General features: G+C 50.9%; 1 protein-coding gene across 1 annotated transcript; it reads right to left on the reverse strand.

Moving 5' to 3' along the window:
- Positions 1-1,625: 1,625 nt before the first annotated feature.
- On the reverse strand, positions 1,626-7,620 carry TCF15 (transcription factor 15). The gene is made up of 2 exons (XM_007963030.3): positions 7,018-7,620; positions 1,626-2,041 (listed from the first exon to the last, which is right to left on the reverse strand). Exons 1-2 carry the CDS (start codon positions 7,534-7,536, stop codon positions 1,967-1,969), a joined length of 594 nt encoding a protein of 197 aa, XP_007961221.1. The 5' UTR covers positions 7,537-7,620; the 3' UTR covers positions 1,626-1,966.
- Between the last annotated feature and the right edge of the window lie 10,402 nt (positions 7,621-18,022).

The following is an 18,022-nucleotide window of genomic DNA, read 5'->3' on the forward strand; positions in this document are numbered from 1 at the left end:
CCCGAAGGGGGAAGCACAGCCGCGCTGGGACACAGGATAACCACGCCAGTGTCCCTGGAACAGCAGGGAAGTGAGGTAGAGGGTGCTTGGAAAGCTCTCCTGGGTGGGGGACCCTGGCCCCCTGGGGCCCTCTTTCCTCTCCTTCTCACACCAAAGGGATTAAGCGTGGTGGTTTCATGGCCTGCTCCAGCCTAGGGACTGGCAATTCCACAACTCCCCTGATCTCCCCGGGCCTCGGTTTTCATCTGTGAGGAAGACCAGGTTGGTCGGGCTCATTCCTGTGGCATCTGGCACAATGCCTGGCACATAGAGGGTATTGGCAATCTGTTTGTCAATTTGCAAAATGGGAGCCACAATTCAGGCTCAGGGGGTCAAATGCAGGGGAGTGGGTAGAGGCAGAACAGAGGGGATAGGAATATGGACTCTGGGGCCAGACTTCAGTCAGTAAACATGAAATGGATCACTTGAGCTCAGGAGTTTGAGACCAGCCTGGGCAACACAGTGAGACCTTGTCTTTAAAAAAATAAATTAAAAATAAAAGTGTTGTTAAATAAATAAACTGTTGAGATAGGCATATGAATGCACCTTACTGAGGAGAGGGTGGCTGCCTGGCTGCCCTGGCCTTTCCCTGGCTCTCTCACCCTCAGGCCTCTCAAGCTTCTCTGATCCTCACCTCACAGGGACACAGCCCCAGCCTGAGAGCGAAGAACTCCTAGCTGCACTGATCAGCTGTACCCATCGCTGTCTCTGCTGGGTCTACAATGGGGGAGACACCAGCCTTCACCTCCTAGGGCTCCTGGGAGTGTAATTGGGGTAACAGGTGCTGGCTTTCCACCTGGGGCATCTCCAGGGCAGGGAAGGAGCTGCTCTGGGCTTCAAAGGTGGACGGACTCAGGGTGTCACCGTGTCACCCTGCCATGTGCCTCTGGGTGTCATTGGTCTTCTAAGTCATTTCAGATAACACAGCGGTAGGAATATTCCCCTTTAGCATGCACTCATTTGCACCTGTGGAAAACCACATGCCTTGTTGGTGATAGCATCAAAGAGGGATTGAAGGATGGCACGTTCACAAAATGGAATAATAAGCAGCTCAGAAAGAAATGAAATACCCTTTAGGTACTGACTTGGGATGATACCAAGCTAGATTAAGGAAAAAAAGGAGCTGAAAGTGTGTATGAGGTGCTGTCATTTGTGTATTTGCCTGATCATTCATAGCGAACGGGACATCACAGGAAACTGGTGCCCTAGGCTGCTTGCAGAGAGGAGAACTGGTGGCCGGAAGACAGGGGCAGGGAGACTTTTCAACACATATCCTCTGGTACCTTCCGAATTTTGAACTGTGTGAATGAAATGAACGCAGTCCTTATTCAAAAATAAATAAAATTAAGATTTCTTTACCAACCATACCAGACACCTAACAGTTGTTAAGAACATCTGATAAATAGCAGACTGAGGAAGGTTTGGTTATGGCTCCCGGAGAGCGGGCTCTGCCTGTCTTCCCCAGCCCCACCCCTCCAGGGCTCAGGGCAGCCCCTGGAACGTCTGTGCCTCTCTCTAAGTCCAGGGGAGGGCCCACCTCTGACCTCCGATGTTCACAGGCCCCCTCCTCAGCTCAGAACGACGTCTTTTATTTAAAAATAGCTTTTATTTTAAACTCACCAATTCTCTCCCTCACACACACTCACACTCACGCACAGACACACACACACACCCTCTGTCACCAACAGTCTTTGTTTTTCCAAAAGTTCTGCCTTGTCTCTGACCAGCCAGAGCTGCGCAGGCTGAATGGATCCTCACAGTTCTCCGGGATAGGGTGGAGATGTCCCGAGGGCCCTGCCCAGAGTGTCCTGGACCCAGGCCATGGTCCCCTGGTCCCCACACAAAGAAGGGGTGGGCTCGGCTCCTGGGGTCTTCTTCCCTGTACAGCCAGTGGCTGGCTCCTGGCCTCCTTCTCCAGGGTCCAGGCTCATCTCCGCGGCCCTCGAAGGGGGGCCACCCCCCTCACCTTCAAGCAGCTGCCCCCCAGGTCACGACGGCCACCCTGCAGAGGGGGAGAAAGAGTATAAGGAGGTTCGATCAGGCCAGTGTGAACACTAACCTCTGTATCCACCAACAGGGATCCTGATAAATAAATCACAGTTCAGCCACACGATCAAGTTCTCTGCAGCAGAAAGCAGAAGAAACCTTTTCTGGACTGATACGACTGCTGCCGAATGACAATGTTTAAGGACAAAAGCAAGGGGCAGGCTGAATGCGCCTGTGTGCTGTGATTGCTGGAGAGAAGTGCACGTGGGAAATCGCGAGTGGGTTTCTTCAGAGAGGAATTTGATGATGGAGGAGGATGGGAGGGAGGCTCTCTCATGTTATACTTTTTTTTGAGACTGAGTCTTGCTGTGGCCAGGCTGGAGTGCAGTGGCACAATCTCAGCTCACTGCAACCTCCGCCCCCTGGGTTCAAGTGATTCTTCTGCCTCATCCTCCCAAGTAGCTGGGACTACAGGCGACCACTACCACGCTTGGTTAATTTTTGTATTCACGCTATACTTTTTTACCATTTCCATTTCTTTCCCATATGATCTGTTGCTTAAAAAAAAAAAAAAAAGATCCAATACATTTTAAAGCATAGTATTTTACATGGGCAAAACCAGCACACCCCGCAGTGGTCTTCCCCCTGCCTGACTGCATGCCTAGTGGCTCACTCTTCCACCTTCAAAAGGGGACTGGATTTCTGGCCTCCTTGACTTCTTTCAGGGCGTCCCCTTTGCCAGGAATGTGCTCTCAGGTCTTGTCTCCCTGGAAAGGTTTCTCCGTTCCTAAATTGCCTAGCACTTCCTGTCTTTCTGGGGACATTCCATGGGGATGAATCTCAGAAGGACAAGGCAGGGTCTCTCCTTTGTCCCACCATCTGGACTGGGATCTCAGGGAATGGTAGGGAAAAGGAGTTCTTGACTCTGTGGTCCCATTTCCAGCCTGGGCTCTCTTGGACCGGGACCTGACTTGGAGCAGGCACCAATCAATGCTGCCTGAATTAAGTGGCAGCCATTGGAAGATGGGCTAATGGTGGCAGTCCCTGAAATCATCAGTCCCTACAGGGGCTGTCTTTACCAGCTCTTCTCATTGATATTTTCAGACTGGACACATGTTTCATCCTCACCATAAGCCAGAGAGGTCACAGATGTTAGAGCACCCCCTCTTTTGAGGCCTCCAGCCACTGACTGACTGGCCCAGAGGCACCCAGCCAGTTGTAAAAGAGCTGGGCTAGAAATCTATGTTGTCCAACAATCTGTCCTGTTTCCAGGACACGATAGTGTCTGAAATCCCACTGTAAATGCTCATCGCCCTGAGCCTGGCTAGATGATGATGGAACAGGCAGCTTTCTCAGCCCACTTAGAGAAACAGCTGACCATCTGGGAGCTCTGCCCCCTGCCCCCTCCACCCCCAGGTCCAGGTTGGGGCAGATCCATCCAGATGCGAGCCCAGCCTCCCTCGAGGCTCTTGCAGCCCAGGGACAACATGTTCACTCACAGGCAGGGCTATTTTGAGGGCTGAGGCCACAGTCCCAGCAGAGCCTGGGGCTTAGGCTTCTCAGACAAACTCTGGCAGGAGTGACTGAGAAGGGCAGATAGGGGAGGGGGTGCAATATTAAGGTTGAATTAGAAAACTGGCCTTCCCCTCTTTCACTCTTTAAGTCCTCAGGGACAGGGAGAGCTGCCCCCTTCCACCCCAAGTCTAGAGGTCATGTGGAGACCTGGGGTCCCAGAAGAATGCTGGGACTGTTCACCTCCTTGAACCTCGGTTTCTTCATCTACGAAATGGGGACAAAATGATTTTACTTGCCATCTCAAGGTGCAGTCGAATGTGAATGCAGCTGTGTAAGCTGCTAAGTGTGCTTAGAAGAGGTCCTGACAGCCGGGTACGGTGGCTCATGCTTGTAATCCCAGCACTTTTGGGAGGCCCAGGCAGGCAGATCACATGAGGCCAGGAGTTCGAGACCAGCCTGGCCAAACATGGCGAAACCCCGTCTCTACTAAAAATACAAAAAATTAGCCAGGTGTGGTGGCCGGTGCCTGTAATCCCAGCTACTTGGGAGGCTGGGGCAGGAGAACTGCTTGAACCCAGGAGGCAGAGGATGCAGTGAGCTGCGATCATATCATTGTACTCCAGCCTGGGTGACAGAGTGAGACTCCGTCTCAAAAAAAAAAAAAAAAAGAGGTCCTCACAAGACCCCAGTTTGTTTGTCCCTTAGGAACTTAGCACCAAGGGTCTTCGGGAAGCACCATGGTTAGGAGTTAGGTTTAAGTGAGACAGACCTAGGCTTCGATCCCTACTTTGCCAAGGGGCAACTACTGCACCTCAGGCAAGTGATTTCATCTCACTGAGCCTCAGTCTCCCCCCGCCGTAAAGGGGAGTTACTTTATAGGATCACACAAGCTAACATAAGATTACACAGGCTAATCTAGGTAAAGCCTTGGTACAGTGTTGGGAATATAGTAAATGTTCATAAGTATTACTATCAGCATCATCTACTGAGAGTGCCTTCTGGTCCCAGCTACTCTCTGGGTATACCAACAGGGGAGAGCCTTACAAGATGATCCTGTCTGATCCCCACCCCCAGGTGACAAAGGGAAAACAGGGCAGAGACAAGAACTCCCGTTCCACCTCCCACTTGCTAATTCTACTGCAGAGGGCCACACCTAACCCCTCCTTCAACAGAAAGATGCTACAGGGAACTGTTTCCATGGCAACCCCAACTCCAGACTGGCCAGGATGGGAGGGAGGTGGTGGCTCGGGGTAAAGGAACAGGATGTTGGGTCTTAAAGCTCTCTGGCCCCCCCAAAGCTCAGAAGGGAACAACAGCTCCCCAAGACAGCCAGTTTTCTTCCAGCAGAGTCTTCAAGGGGCCATAGCTGGCCAGGATCGCCCCTCTCGCCTATTCCCAGAGGAGACTGTGGGGTTGAGAGCATTGTTTCTACAGCCAAATTTGGCTGGGTTCTTGGTCCCATAGACAGATCCCAGGGAAGCAGCCAGGCCCAGGGGAGGCCCCTGTGAGCTGTGGGACAGGCCTGAGACCTGCAGAGAAGTCCCCCAGCCTGCCTGCTGTGGGGGTGGACACATGATAGTTACAGGGACTTCCCCCTGTAACCTATCCCACGTCTCGACCAGGCAGGCCTGAGTTTGAATCCTGGTTCCGTCACTGTGTATCTCTGCGCCACTGGCAGCTCCTCTAAGCAAGTGGGGATAACCGTAGCGCCTCATTCCTGGCTGTTGTGGGATTTTAATGATAACTCATGAAGAGTGCTTAGCACAGATCAGTGCTCATGAAGGCTGCTGTCACTGCGGTTATGGGCCATTGTGCTCCCCCTCTGCACTCCCACCACTTTTAGCCTCTTCCCTCTTCCTTCTCTAGGCCTCAGCTCTTGCTGTATGCCCCAATCCTAGAACACCCTTTCCATCGGCCTGTCCCTGTTCTAAAGCATCCTTCAGAAACGCGACACAGAAACCCTGTCAGCACTCACCCTGGGTTGGGGGCTTCCTCTGGGCTCTGAGAATCCCTTTGTGCTTCCCCTACCCCATCATTAGACCACAGCATCCTCATCTTCATCTCCCTGCCCTGACCCTGGGGCTGCACTGTCAGGTCCTGACTGGTGGATGGGTAGGGACCTATAACCTGCTTCTCTGGGGTTCTCAGAGCCAACAGCAGGCAGCTGTCAGGTAGCTAAGGGTTGCTAACTGGAATGAATGGGTGAAAGGCAGTCAGGGAGTATCCCTGAGGGCCCCTTCAGGTCTTCCCATCCCAGGAAGCCTTAAAGGCCCACTCCTGGCTTCTCAGCCCAGCCTGGGGCACTGACAGGGGCCCACAGCTGGGAGCAGTAAGGACCATGGAGAGGGTACAAGCCTGAGGCTAAGAAGATGGATTCAGGGCAACTGAGGCAGCCAAGTGTTGAGAAAGCAGGCTGGATGTCTGATGAGCCAGACGGAGGGTGGTCTCAGGCCAAGATGCAGAGGCCTCCGCAGAACAGGGTGGAGCAAGGGACCAAGGGGAGCTGTGAGAACCAAACAGCAGGGAGTCAGGGGCCTAACTCCAATTCCCCATGCCCTTCCACTTGGCCACCAAAAGTCAGTACTCTCTCATGCTCAGTTTCCCCGGATGCAAATGGTAGCTGCTGGAATACAAGTTGTTAGACAGGCTTCTTTACTGTAGGAAAAACCCAGGCCAGAAAGGCACACGGTCTGGGGATGAAGCAGGTTCCTTGGGGCCTGGGCAAGGTTTCAGCCAAGAGGCCACCTCTGCTGCCACACAGCCCCCGCCCACCCCTACTAGCCTGGTCCACTTCCTTGCCCAGGACACACTGCAGGAGCTGCACACCAGCTCCCTCCAGCTGAGCCAACTGCTCATCCGCTGGGAACCTCAGGCTCTCGGTTGGGGGTTTGTGGCCTCCTTTCTTCTCAGTCTCCTGCTCTTGGGTTAGATCTCAGGACAGGGGACAATTACTTCAAAGTGGGGGCAACACACACCGGGCAAACCTAGGGCGAGCACCCCGGCTTCCCAGCTGAGTAAATGTGGGCAGGTGATTCCATCTCTGATGCTCAGATCCTCACGAGGATAAAATGGGCAGAAAAACTACCTGCCTGAAGGGATTCTTGTGAAGGCAAAAAAGTGGATGTGGAGCGCATCAGCACAGAGGAAGACTCAATAAAAGATGGACTTTGTTATTCCGTCCTCATGCCGTCTTCCCAGCAGGAAGGAAGTACCAGCACACCTTTCGTTGGAGGGGATATCCCACACTGAGGAGTTAAATCAGACCCGAACTCTGGGTTTTCCTGCATCCTTTCTGTTTGGGGGACAGGACATTAAGTCAGTGGTTCTGTTCCACACCAGACCCTGGGCTTAGGGAGCCGCACCCAGCACGAATTCCACGTTGCTTCCCCCTGGCCTCGTTGGGGCCCCTTCCCGGAGAGGCAACGTCCCCCGCCTACCCCGACCCAGTGGCTGCAGTGAAGGACGCAGCACACTCACCCCCTTGCGCTGGTTGCTGAGGCAGAAGGTGCAGATGGAGCGCGGCTGGCGGCCGCCGTCGGCGGCGGTGGGGACGGCACTCTTGGCACTGCCGGCGGCGCGGAAGCACGGCTGCCCGTCGTCGGCCGAGTCGCCCAGCAGCAGCACGTTGGCCAGGTGCGCGATGTAGCTGGATGCCAGGCGCAGCGTCTCGATCTTGGACAGCTTGCGGTCCACCGGCTCGGTGGGAATGAGCGTGCGCAGCGCCGTAAAGGCCGTGTTCACGCTCTGAGTGCGGTCCCGCTCCCGCGCGTTGGCCGCCTGCCGCTGTCGCACCACCACCACGGGGCCCGCGCCGCCGCCCGCCCGCCGCCCGCCCCCGGGGCCCGGGCCGCGCCGCGCCGCCTCCAGGCCCTCGCAGCAGCCGAACGACTGGTCCGACGCGTCGCTCTCGCTGCGGTTCTCCTCGTCCTCGCTTAGCAGCCGCACGTCCGGGTACAGCACGTGCGCGCCGACTGGCCGCAGCAGCGCGAACGCCATGGGAGCCGGCCGCGTCCCTCCGAGCGCCGCGTCCCAGCGTTGGCCGCGCCCCGCCGTGCGCTCCCGCGCGCTCCTACGGCCCGGCCGGCCCCCGCCTTATAGGCGAGGGAGGGGCCAAATGGCAAGGCCGCCCCGGCCGGGGGCGGAGGGCTCCGCCTGGCCAATGGGGAGGCCCCCTCTGCGCCGTGGCCAATGACTACGCGCCCACCGCCTCCGTTCCCCAGGTTGAAAGCGGCCCGGGAGCTGGTGGCCCACCCCGAAGGCTCCCGTTCCCGGCTGGCTAGCCCGGCAGATGCTGGAGGTCTGGGCGAGTCGGCCGGGGTGGGCCCAGATTCGAACTTTTTGTCCCCAGCCTGGACCACCTGGGAGACGCAGGCAGGTCCCTTTTCCTCTCTTGGACTCAGTTTCCTCATTCGGAACGTTCAGATTGCAGAGAAACAGCTAGTGTCTTCCTACCCTCAAATTCTAATCCTGTAGTTCTGCAACTTTCATGTGCGTAAGAACTGGGGAGGGGGCTTTTGCTATTACAGAGTCCCAGATTGCTCCCATTCTGATTAAGCAGTTCTGGAACGTGCCCAGGAACGTGCATTTTGTAACAAGCCATTGGTGATAGTGGTGGTGTCAGTGGAGAACACTTGGAGAAAAGCTATAATCTCTCCAAATGAAGATTCGATGGTGTCTTGTCCCTGAAGACAAACTTAAAAAAAAAAAAAAAAAAAAAAAAGCAAAACAAAACCACAACACACAAACACCAGTAGTTCGTTCATTTATTCAACAAATATTCGTTGGATCCCTACTATGTGTCAGGCATGGTTTTAGGTCTGAGGATACAGCCATTAACAAAACAAATTTTTCACCCTCACGGAACTGATGTTTTGGTTGAGGCACTAATGTGTGCCAGACGCGGTGCTATATACTCTATTGAGCCCAGCTGAGGCTGCAGTATGGCAGCCCTGAGTTACAGGTAAGAGAGCTCTGGCCTTCAGTCATACAGGTGGGAGTGGGGGCGCTAGCTCCAGCCTGTCCGGTTTCACTACTTCTTGGAATCCTACCACCACCATCCCATCGCACACACACGGGCTATCTTTCCTCAACGCCTGCCTTCCTTTTAGAAACCTTAGATTGTTCAGCCTGATATGTCCTCCTCAGAGAACTGCTGAGCCAACGGTGGTTGCTGGGGTCTCCATCTCACTCGTGCCTGCTGCTCAGCTCTCTCCAGGCACTAGCTAAACCAGTATCCCACTTGGCCTTGAAAATAAGCCCGAATGGCAGCCGGTATAGCAGAGTGAAGTTGAAAGGCTCCTAGGTCCATTTTGGCTCCTCTGGGCGTCTGTTTTTCTGACGATGCCTGCAGCTCTGCCGTGCTGTGCTTTCCCGGCTTCCCTGATCCAGGTCAGAACTGGGGGAAGAAGAGGGAACGAGGGGTTTCCCATGGCTGCCGGGGGAGGAGCCCCTTAGGATCCAGGGTCTGCGGGAGAGTCTGTTCCCACACCTGGATCCCCCCACCGCCACCATTTGACCGTGACCCCAGCCAGGCTGGGCTTTGGGGAGGAGGAAGGCAGCCAGCATGGGCCCCCTCCCCGCAGGGCTGGTCCCACACACAGCCCCAGGCCAGGCTGCTGCTTCCTGAGCCGATGAATTATTACCGGGAGATTTCCTTCCCTGTCTGCGCCTCCTCACAGGGGCTCCCAGCTCACTTCACTTTCGCTTTCTCCCCCTTCTCCCCCTCCTCTCTGCTCCTGACCCTCAGGCAGCTTGAAATTCCTCTGTCCAGCCCTCTCCCAATTCCACCTCCAACTGGAGATGCCAAACAAGGCGTGAACTGGGCCCGGAAGGCGAAGAGGGGCTTGCCTTGTAGGCTCATTCATTTATTCGCTCCTTAGGCAGATTTCGACACTTGGGACCCTGGGAGTAAAAGAAAACCATGAATGAGACTGAGACAGGCCTTCTGCAGCCGAGAGGGGAAGGCGAGCTGTAAACAAAGGATTTCAAGACAATGTGGTAGGAGCAAGCCAGGGTCTGGTATCAGAGAGACCCAGTTCCGGTTCCAAGGTCAGCTGCTTCCCAGAGTCTCAGTTGCCTGCTCTGAAAATGAGATAATAATAGTACTCATTCCCAGGGCTGGTGATGGTTCCATGAGTTTGTGCCAGTAGAGCTGGGGCCTGGCACACAGGAGTGCTCAACACCTGCGAGGAGTTTGTGCTACTGTTTTTAGGGCCTGGTCCCAGCGAACTGCCTGGGAAAGGGCCGAGCAGCATGGACTTTTCTAGTTCTTGTCCCTGGGAGTGCAGAGGGGACTCCTGCCACATTCTCAGCTCACCTACACAGGGGACCTCAGCTTCCCCCATTCTCTGTCCCTCACTCTGCTCCAGCCATACTGGCCTCCCCACTAAACCTGGAGCCCACTTCTTCCTGGCCCCCCGGCCCCTGATAGTCTCATAGTTTGTTCCCTCATTTCCTTCAAATCTTCACTCAAATCTTATCTCAGGGAGGCCTTCCCTGACCACCAGCACTAACGGTAATGGCTCCTCCCACCTGCTAGCATCCCCAGCTCTCCTTTTCCCCTTACCCTGCTTTATTTCTTTTTATAGCATTTACCACTGACTTTCATTCATTCACTTATTCATTCTACAAATATTAACTGAGCACCTGCTATGTGCTAGGCACAGTTCTGGGTACTGTGGATACAGCAGTAGACATGTTACATATTTATTTGTCTACCACCTATCTTCCTGCACTAAAGTATAAGCTCCATGGGGCAGGGACTTTGTGTGTTTTGCTTATCTCACTTCCTTCCCAACACAACCTTCTGAGGTAGTATTGTCATTACTCCCATTTTACAGATAAAGAAATGGAGGTTCAAAGAGGGGAAAGTGACTTGCCTGAGGTCACACGGTGGGCCAATGTGGGAGCTCAGATTGTTCTGACTCCAAAGCGGTTGCTCCTTCCCTAACCACATGGCTTCTGAGGGAGCCTAGAGGCCTGTGAGGGCTGAGTAGGAGTCTGCCAGATAAGAGGAGATAGGTATTACAGGCTGAGAGGGTAGAGGCTGGCCCCTGCCTCTCTGACCATGGGCACACTTCACTCTCACAAAAAGCATTTGTTTCTCAGAGGCACCCGCTGTGCACATCTCTGAGCCTGTGCTCCAGCTGTCCTTCCTGCCTGGAATGCTGTCCCTTTGGGTCTGAGCAGACATGCCTAGTCCTCTGCCAGTGTTCAGAGTAGCAGATGGTGAAGGCCTCTTTGCCACTTTTTCCCAACCTTGCTGCAAAGTCTTGTTGTGTTCATCACACCATATTTTGACTTTTCTCTCTTCATCCCTGATTCTCATTTCCATTTCCCTCCCCTCACAGGACACCCACTCGAATATCTCTGATGCATGTCTTTGGATATATATGTGTCTTTATAAAATGTGCATGGTGTTGATTTGTGTGTGGGGGTTGTTAATGTACATAAATAGTAGTTTCAATAGATCTGTGTCATAGGCTATTTTGTTTCCTCGATACTGCTCTGTGTGCTGAGTCCAGCTCAAGTCCCTTGCTTCCCACTGCTGCTCAGCATGCACGGTGTGCGTGTGCCACCACGCCTCCTTTTCCCACCACTTTAGTGATGGATGCTGGCTAGCTCCAGTTCCCACCTCCCCAAGCAAAGCTGTGATGGACTTGCAGTGTGCGACTCTCATGGACTCCTGTGTGTATTTCTCTGGGATATCCCTCGGGGGCAGGATCCCTGGGTGGAGAGAAAACACACAGTTACTGCACTCTATGACGGCTGCCTCAGTCTACATGACCAGCAGCAGGGCACAAGGGACCACTTTCTTCACCTGGACCCTGGCACTTGGAATTATCTGACTTCCTAATGATAGAGATATGGGTTGTTTTCCATCTCATTGTGCTTGCCTTCCTCACGGCGTGGGCAATAATGAATACTTGTTGCACTTTGGGAGGCCGAGGCAGGCGGATCATTGAAGTCAGGAGTTTGAGACCATCCTGGCCAACATGGACAAACCCCGTCTCTAGTGAAAATACAAAAATTAGCCAGGCGTGCTGGCGCACCTGTAATCCCAGCTACTCAGGAGGCTGAGTCAGGAGACTCGCTTGAACCTGGGAGGTGGAGGTTGCAGTGAGCTGAGAATGTGCCACTGCACTCCTGCCTGGGCAATAGAGCAAGACTCCATCTCAAAAAAAAATATATATATATATATATATATATATATAATGAATACTTGTTGCACGAATGAATGAAAAGGCTAATACACAGCCTCCCAGGTTTACCTTGTACCAAACCTCAGTCTAGAAGGTGGCAGTATATGTGTGTATGTTTGTGTGTGGAGAGGGGAATATAAGACAAAGTCCTATGCCTCAACCTAGAGAAAAAGACTAATAAGAGTTAGCATCTATTGAGGGCTTACTTTGTGTCAAGAATTCATAGGTGTATATTCACAACCTTAACTTTAGTTAGACAAGGTAAAATGCATTTCTCTCTCACATTCAAGGCCTTTGGAGGTAGGGCTGCTCTGGCATTCCGTGATGTGGTCGCCGGCCTCCAATATTGTCAGCAATGATCCTTGCCTCCTGGCATTCATCTGTGTGTGTAGACCTCTCCCCCACTGAATCAGATTTGACTCATGTGACCAAAAGAATATGACAGAAGTGACAGTATGTGATTTCTGAATCTAGCTCATAAAGGCATTGAGCTCCTCCCTTTTTCTTTTGAGTCATTTACTCTGGGGACAGCAGCCACCATGCCATAAGGACACTCAAGCCGTCTGCGGAGAGGGACTAAGGTCCCTAGCCTACAGCCGTCACCAATTTACCAGCCAAGTGAGTGAGCCTCCTTGGATGTAGATCCTGAATTCCTGACCTGTAGGACCTATGAAAAAGAAGAAAGATAATACAGAAAGACAAAGTAAAAAGATAATAAATAATTATTGGCTGGACGCAATGGCTCACACCTGTAATCCCAGCACTTCATGAGGCTGAGACCAAAGGAAGAAAAAAGATAATAAATAATTATTGGCTGAGCGCAGTGGCTCACACCTATAATCCCAGGACTTTGTGAGGCTGAGGCCAAAGGATTATTTGAGGTCAGGAGTTTGAGACCAGCCTCGGCAACAGAGTGAGACCCTGTCTCTAAAAGAAAAGAAAGAAAAGAAATTTGCTGGATGCTGTGGTGCATGCCTGTGGTCCCAGCTACTCTGGAGACTGAGGCAGGAGGGTCGCTTGAGCCCAGGAGTTTGAGGCTGCGGTTAGCCATGATCACACTACTGCACTCCAGCCTGGGCAACAGAGCAAGACCTTGTCTCTAAAAACAGAAAAATTATCAATGTTGTAACACCCTAAGTTTAGGGTGTTTTGTTACGCAACATTAGATGACCAAAACAGATGGTGCCAGGGACCCAGGCTCTGTCTATCTTTTTACTGCATCATACATAGCTTCTACTTCCTAGTTCTCTTACAGAGCCAAAGGGCCACAGGAGCCGTTCTGTCTGCATTCCAACTGGCAAAAAAGAGAAAGAGGCAGAAGGAAGAGCATGCTTTAATCTGTAGAACATCAACCTCACTTCTGTTCACATCCCATTGGCCAGATCTTGTCATTGGGCCACACTTAACTGAAAAGGAGGCTGAGAAGATAGTCTTTTGCAAGTAGGTGTCCATGTATGCAGCTGAACACTGGGTTTCTGTTAGTGAGGAAGAAGGGAAGAATGGCTGCTGGAAACGACGAACCATAGGTGTTATATACCATAGGTGTTATCTCTGGAGATAATAATGTCACATGGTTAAGTTTGCAGATTTGGGAGCCTGACTGCCTGGCTTCATATCTCAGTTAGGTCACTTACCAGATGCATGATCTTGGGAAATTTACCAAACTTTTCTAGGCCTCAATTTCCTCGTCTGTAAACAGGGCTTACAGTAAAGCCTGCCTCATAGGGTTGTTATGAGGATTAAACGAGTCAATGTATGTAGGGTTTATAACAGTCCTGGCACATGGTATGTGTGTTAGCTGTTTTCATTATATAATCCTTACAAGGGTTTTTTTTGGTTTTGTTTTGTTTTGTTTTGTTTTGTTTAACGGAGTTTCACTCTTATTGCCCAGGCTGGAGTGCAATGGTGCAATTGCAGCTCACTGCAACCTCTTCCTCCCAGGAGAATTCTCCTGCCTCAGCTTCCCACGTGCTGGGATTACAGGCGTGCTCCAGCATGCCTGGCTGATTTTGTATTTTTGGTAGAGACTGGATTTCACCATGTTGGTCAGGCTGGTCTTGAACTCCTGACCTCAAGTGATCCACCTGCTTCGGCCTTGCAAAGTGCTGGGATTACAGGCATAAGCCACCATGCCTGGCCACAAGGGGTTTTCTTAAGGTCCCACAACCAGCAAGTGATGGAAGCAGAATTTGGCCCGAGAGCATTTTTTTCCACTTGCCTCATCCCATAGAAATTCATAGAGTGCAAGATCAAGACCCAGATCAGTACACAGCACATAATAAGCATCCAGAAATATCTGTTGAATGAGTGTGTTAAATAAACACGTAAACTGTCCTTACATAGAGATGCTAGGTTTTGTTTGGTTTTGTTTTATGTTCAGTTCATGAGAATGCTCCATTGACCCCATCTGGTTCCTCTAGTCTGGGGCTGATGCCCTTGATTCCATGCTAGAACTCAGTCCCTCCAGGGTCCCTCCAAGCCATCATTTTTAGGGGTGAATTCCTGAGAACACTCGTTCTTGCAGATGCTCAGGATTCCATGATTTTTTTAAAAAGTCAGAGAAACTGCATTTTATATCCCTCTCCTAGAGACCTGCAATACATTAGCATGTTAAAGACTCTGAGAAATCCTGCAACAAAAAAACTTATTGGGCTTCATTTCAATCTGCATTTTATCTTCTTTTTATTTTTTTGAGACGATGTCTTACTCTGTTGCCCAGGCTGGAGAATAGTGATGCAATCATGATTCATTGCAGGCTTGACCTCCCAGGCTCAAGCAATCCTCCCACCTCAGCCTCCCAAGTAACTAGGACTATAGGCATGTGACACACCCAGTTAATTTTTAATTTTTTTGGTAGAGATTTAATTTTTTTTTTTGTAGGTAACTATGTTGCTTAAGCTGGTCTCTAACTCCTGGACTCAAGCAATCCTCCTGCCTTGGCCTCCCAAAGTGCTGAGATTACAGACATGAGCTACCGTGCCTGGCCTCAATGTGCATTTTCTGAGTTTATTTTAGACTTACTTGATTATTGACTCACATCCTGCCCCCAACACCAGACACCTAATAGAGAATACAGTTTAGCAGACATTTCTCCAGGCTGTTACCACTGACATCTACCTCGCTGTGAGTGGGTATTTATTCTTTCTAGACAGCGTGTTTGATAGGAGTAAAGTGGAAGTGAGCAGGTGGGTGCTGGTTACCAGGAAGAGATAGGGTAAGACAAGGAACATACAGGCATATGCCCGAGCCCCACTTTCTAAGGGACATGAAAATATCATTGAAAATATAACAGGTGAAGAAAAATGTATTTCATGGTACTTCTTTCAGGGAAAATGCAATGTAAATTGAAATAATAATATTATTGAGGGGTAACAATATGCCAGGCACTCTTCTAGGAACTTATTTAATCCTCATAGTAGCCTCATGAGCTAAGTACTATTAATATTCCCGTTCTATAGGTGAATAGACTAACGAGCAGAAAGGTTAAGTAATTTACCTAAGGTCACATAGCTAGGGAGTGGACAGGAATTCTTTGATAAGTTGCTTGTGGTGAGGATAACAAAGGAAGACCCTCCCCCAGGGTATTTTAAGCTCAGATGCTCACAAAACTCTGCTCCAGGGAGAGTGAGACCACTTGGTTGCAGAGCACTGATTTTGTTGAGTAGAGGATGCAAATTTGGGCCAGAGTGGAATTGTTCAGTGATAGAGAGGAGGTTGGTGCTGCCATGGGTGCCCTCCTTCAGCTCCATCGCTTTAAGGAAAGGATGAGCTCATGTTTAAAGACTATTAAGTTGAAGGAAGTGCTAAATAATTTAGCCTGGTCAGGTACCCACCTGACTCAGGTTGACCCTGACACCAGTGCCAGGTGTGGCAGGATCACCAACATGGTGTAGAAGATCAAGATAATGCTAAATGAAACTACCATTTAAGTCTTCTTTGAAAGCTCAAGGAGTTTGGAGCTCAGAGTTGCCAAGAACAAGTTTGAATGGCCTAAGGCCACCATGCTATGAGGAAGCCTAGGCCACATGGAGAGGCCACGTGCTTTTGATTGGTTGTTCTAGTCTTTCAGTTCTCCCAGCTCCAGGAACAGATACGTGAGTGAAGAGGCTTTCATACAATTCCAGCCTCAGTTATTGAGTCTTTGCCACTGAAGCCTCAGACATCACGGACAGTGACAAGTCTTCACTGCTCTGCCTGTTCTGAATCCTGAACTACAGAATCCGTGAGCATAAGGAAATGCTTAAGACACCAACTTACGGGTAATTTATCACACAGCAACACTAATTGTGACTGTAGCTCACTAAAATGCCTTCCAAATATTATCTTCACAACTAAAAGCACCAAAAAACCTGAAAGTACAGTCGATTTTCATTATTTGCTGTAATTATATTCTAGAAAGTCACTACAAACACTGAATTAGCAAATACTGAACCACTGCTCCTAGGTGAAATACAGGCTTAGGTTCCTGTGAACCATTCTCTTCCCAACATGTTCATCAACTGATCAATACATAAGCTTGTTTTATGCATGTTTCTGTTGAAAGACACCCTGTTTAATACATATCGTTGATTCGCTCACATTGCACTCATGGCCAACAGCACTGTAACTCACGCCTAAATGAAGCTTATCTAACTCACATGATCTTCTCTGTAAGGCACATCAAAGCCTTCTGGTGCTTAGGAACATTAGACAGCACTTCAACACCACGCCCGGGGTCATTGTCAACAGTACAATCACCAGCAGAAGACACAAAAATTTGTAAAATGTGGCACAAAAAATAGACTGTGCAAAGGACAGTTGTTTACAGTGTGAGAGCTGAAACAAGAAGGCAGCATGTCACTTTGTCTGATCTCACCTGGAAACGTGCATCAGGCGACTTAAATTTTTTTTTTTTTTTTTTTTTTTTTTGAGACAGGGTCTTACTGTGTAGCCCAGACTGGAGTGCAGTGGCGAGATCTCTGCTCACTGCAACCTCTGCCTCCCGGGTTCAAGCAATTCTCCCGCCTCAGCCTCCTGAGTAGCTGGGACTACAGGCACGCGCCACCATGCCTGGCTAATTTTTGCATTTTTAGTAGAGATGGGGTTTCACCATGTTGGCCAGGATGGTCTCAATCTCTTGACCTCGTGATCCGCCCACCTCGGCCTCCCAAAGTGCTGGGATTACAGGTGTGAGCCACCATACCTGGTCAGCGACTCAAATTTTTCATGACTCCTCGTGTGGATTTTGAGGTTACAAATTTAGTGAGTAGATGAATCCACGACTCCAGAAGCAGTGACTAATAAGAATTGACTGATTGTTTAATAAGTTCAGGACTTGCAGTCGTGACTCATAATTGGAGAAAGCGAGGCATGGAGCAAGTCAAGGGGTGTCCCAAAAGGCCTCGCTTTTCTTCTTTGCAAACTGTGGCTGATGAGGGCCATCCTGTGGGGTTTGTGGAGAGAAGGGATAGTAACAACAACTGCATTGTATGGGGCTTTGTGCTGCACACTTTATACACCTGGTGATTTAAAACTCACAATGATCCTAGCAGATGGATCCTATTACCAAGTCCATTTTACAGATGAGGAAGCTTAGACCCAGCAAGGTTAAGGGGCTGTGCTCAAGGTCTTACCATCTAGGAGAGGCAGAGCTGGATCTGAAGCCATTTCTGTTCTCAGCCCCTGCTGTGTGCTTTCCCACCATGATCTCCAGACTTACCTTGAGCCCGTGTTGCTAAGGCATGTGGCACAGTGCCTGGCACACAGTAGGCTCACAGTCGTGGCTGCTTTGATGATGATCATAAACTGGGATCTGGGGCCTCTGAGGTGATTCTACCAAGGGGACCTGGGGGAAGCTGAGCCCTGGGGCAAAGTGGGGGCCAGCACAGGAGCTGCTGGGGAAGGAACTGAGGCTGTGTGGTGGGAAGATAGGGCATGGAGCAAAGAGGATCTTGAATCAGATCCCGTGGTCCCCTCCCACTGAGGGTTAAAGCAGCCCAGCCTCCTTCCGGCTGAGCGGAAATCAGGTTCTGAGAGCTGAGCAGGGCTCTGGAGGGATGTTTTTCTTCTCCATTTGTCTGCTTGTGGCTGGCCCATAAAATCCACCGGAACTCCATGCTGGACTGAGGCATTCCTGCTGAACAGGGGCATGGAGAACGCAGGCTGGGAGGGGCACAGTGTGGCTCCTTATCAGAGCAGAGACCACCCCATCTTCAAGGCCCCAGCTCCAGGCTGGGTGACCCCCTCTGGAGGCCTCACAGGATTCCTGGGTAAGGGGAGGGACCAGGATCGACAGGGTGGGG

The sequence above is a fragment of the Chlorocebus sabaeus genome, chromosome 2 (assembly GCF_047675955.1).
Source record: "Chlorocebus sabaeus isolate Y175 chromosome 2, mChlSab1.0.hap1, whole genome shotgun sequence".
Taxonomy (NCBI): domain Eukaryota; kingdom Metazoa; phylum Chordata; class Mammalia; order Primates; family Cercopithecidae; genus Chlorocebus; species Chlorocebus sabaeus.

Bases quoted from the DNA above. Each gene is read 5' to 3' on its own strand.
- TCF15 (XM_007963030.3), bottom strand. From the start codon at position 7,536: ATGGCGTTCGCGCTGCTGCGGCCAGTCGGCGCGCACGTGCTGTACCCG. The intron at 2,042-7,017 runs GTGAGTGTGCTG...CCCCCTCTGCAG, and splicing joins TCAGCAACCAGCGCAAGGGG to GGTGGCCGTCGTGACCTGGG.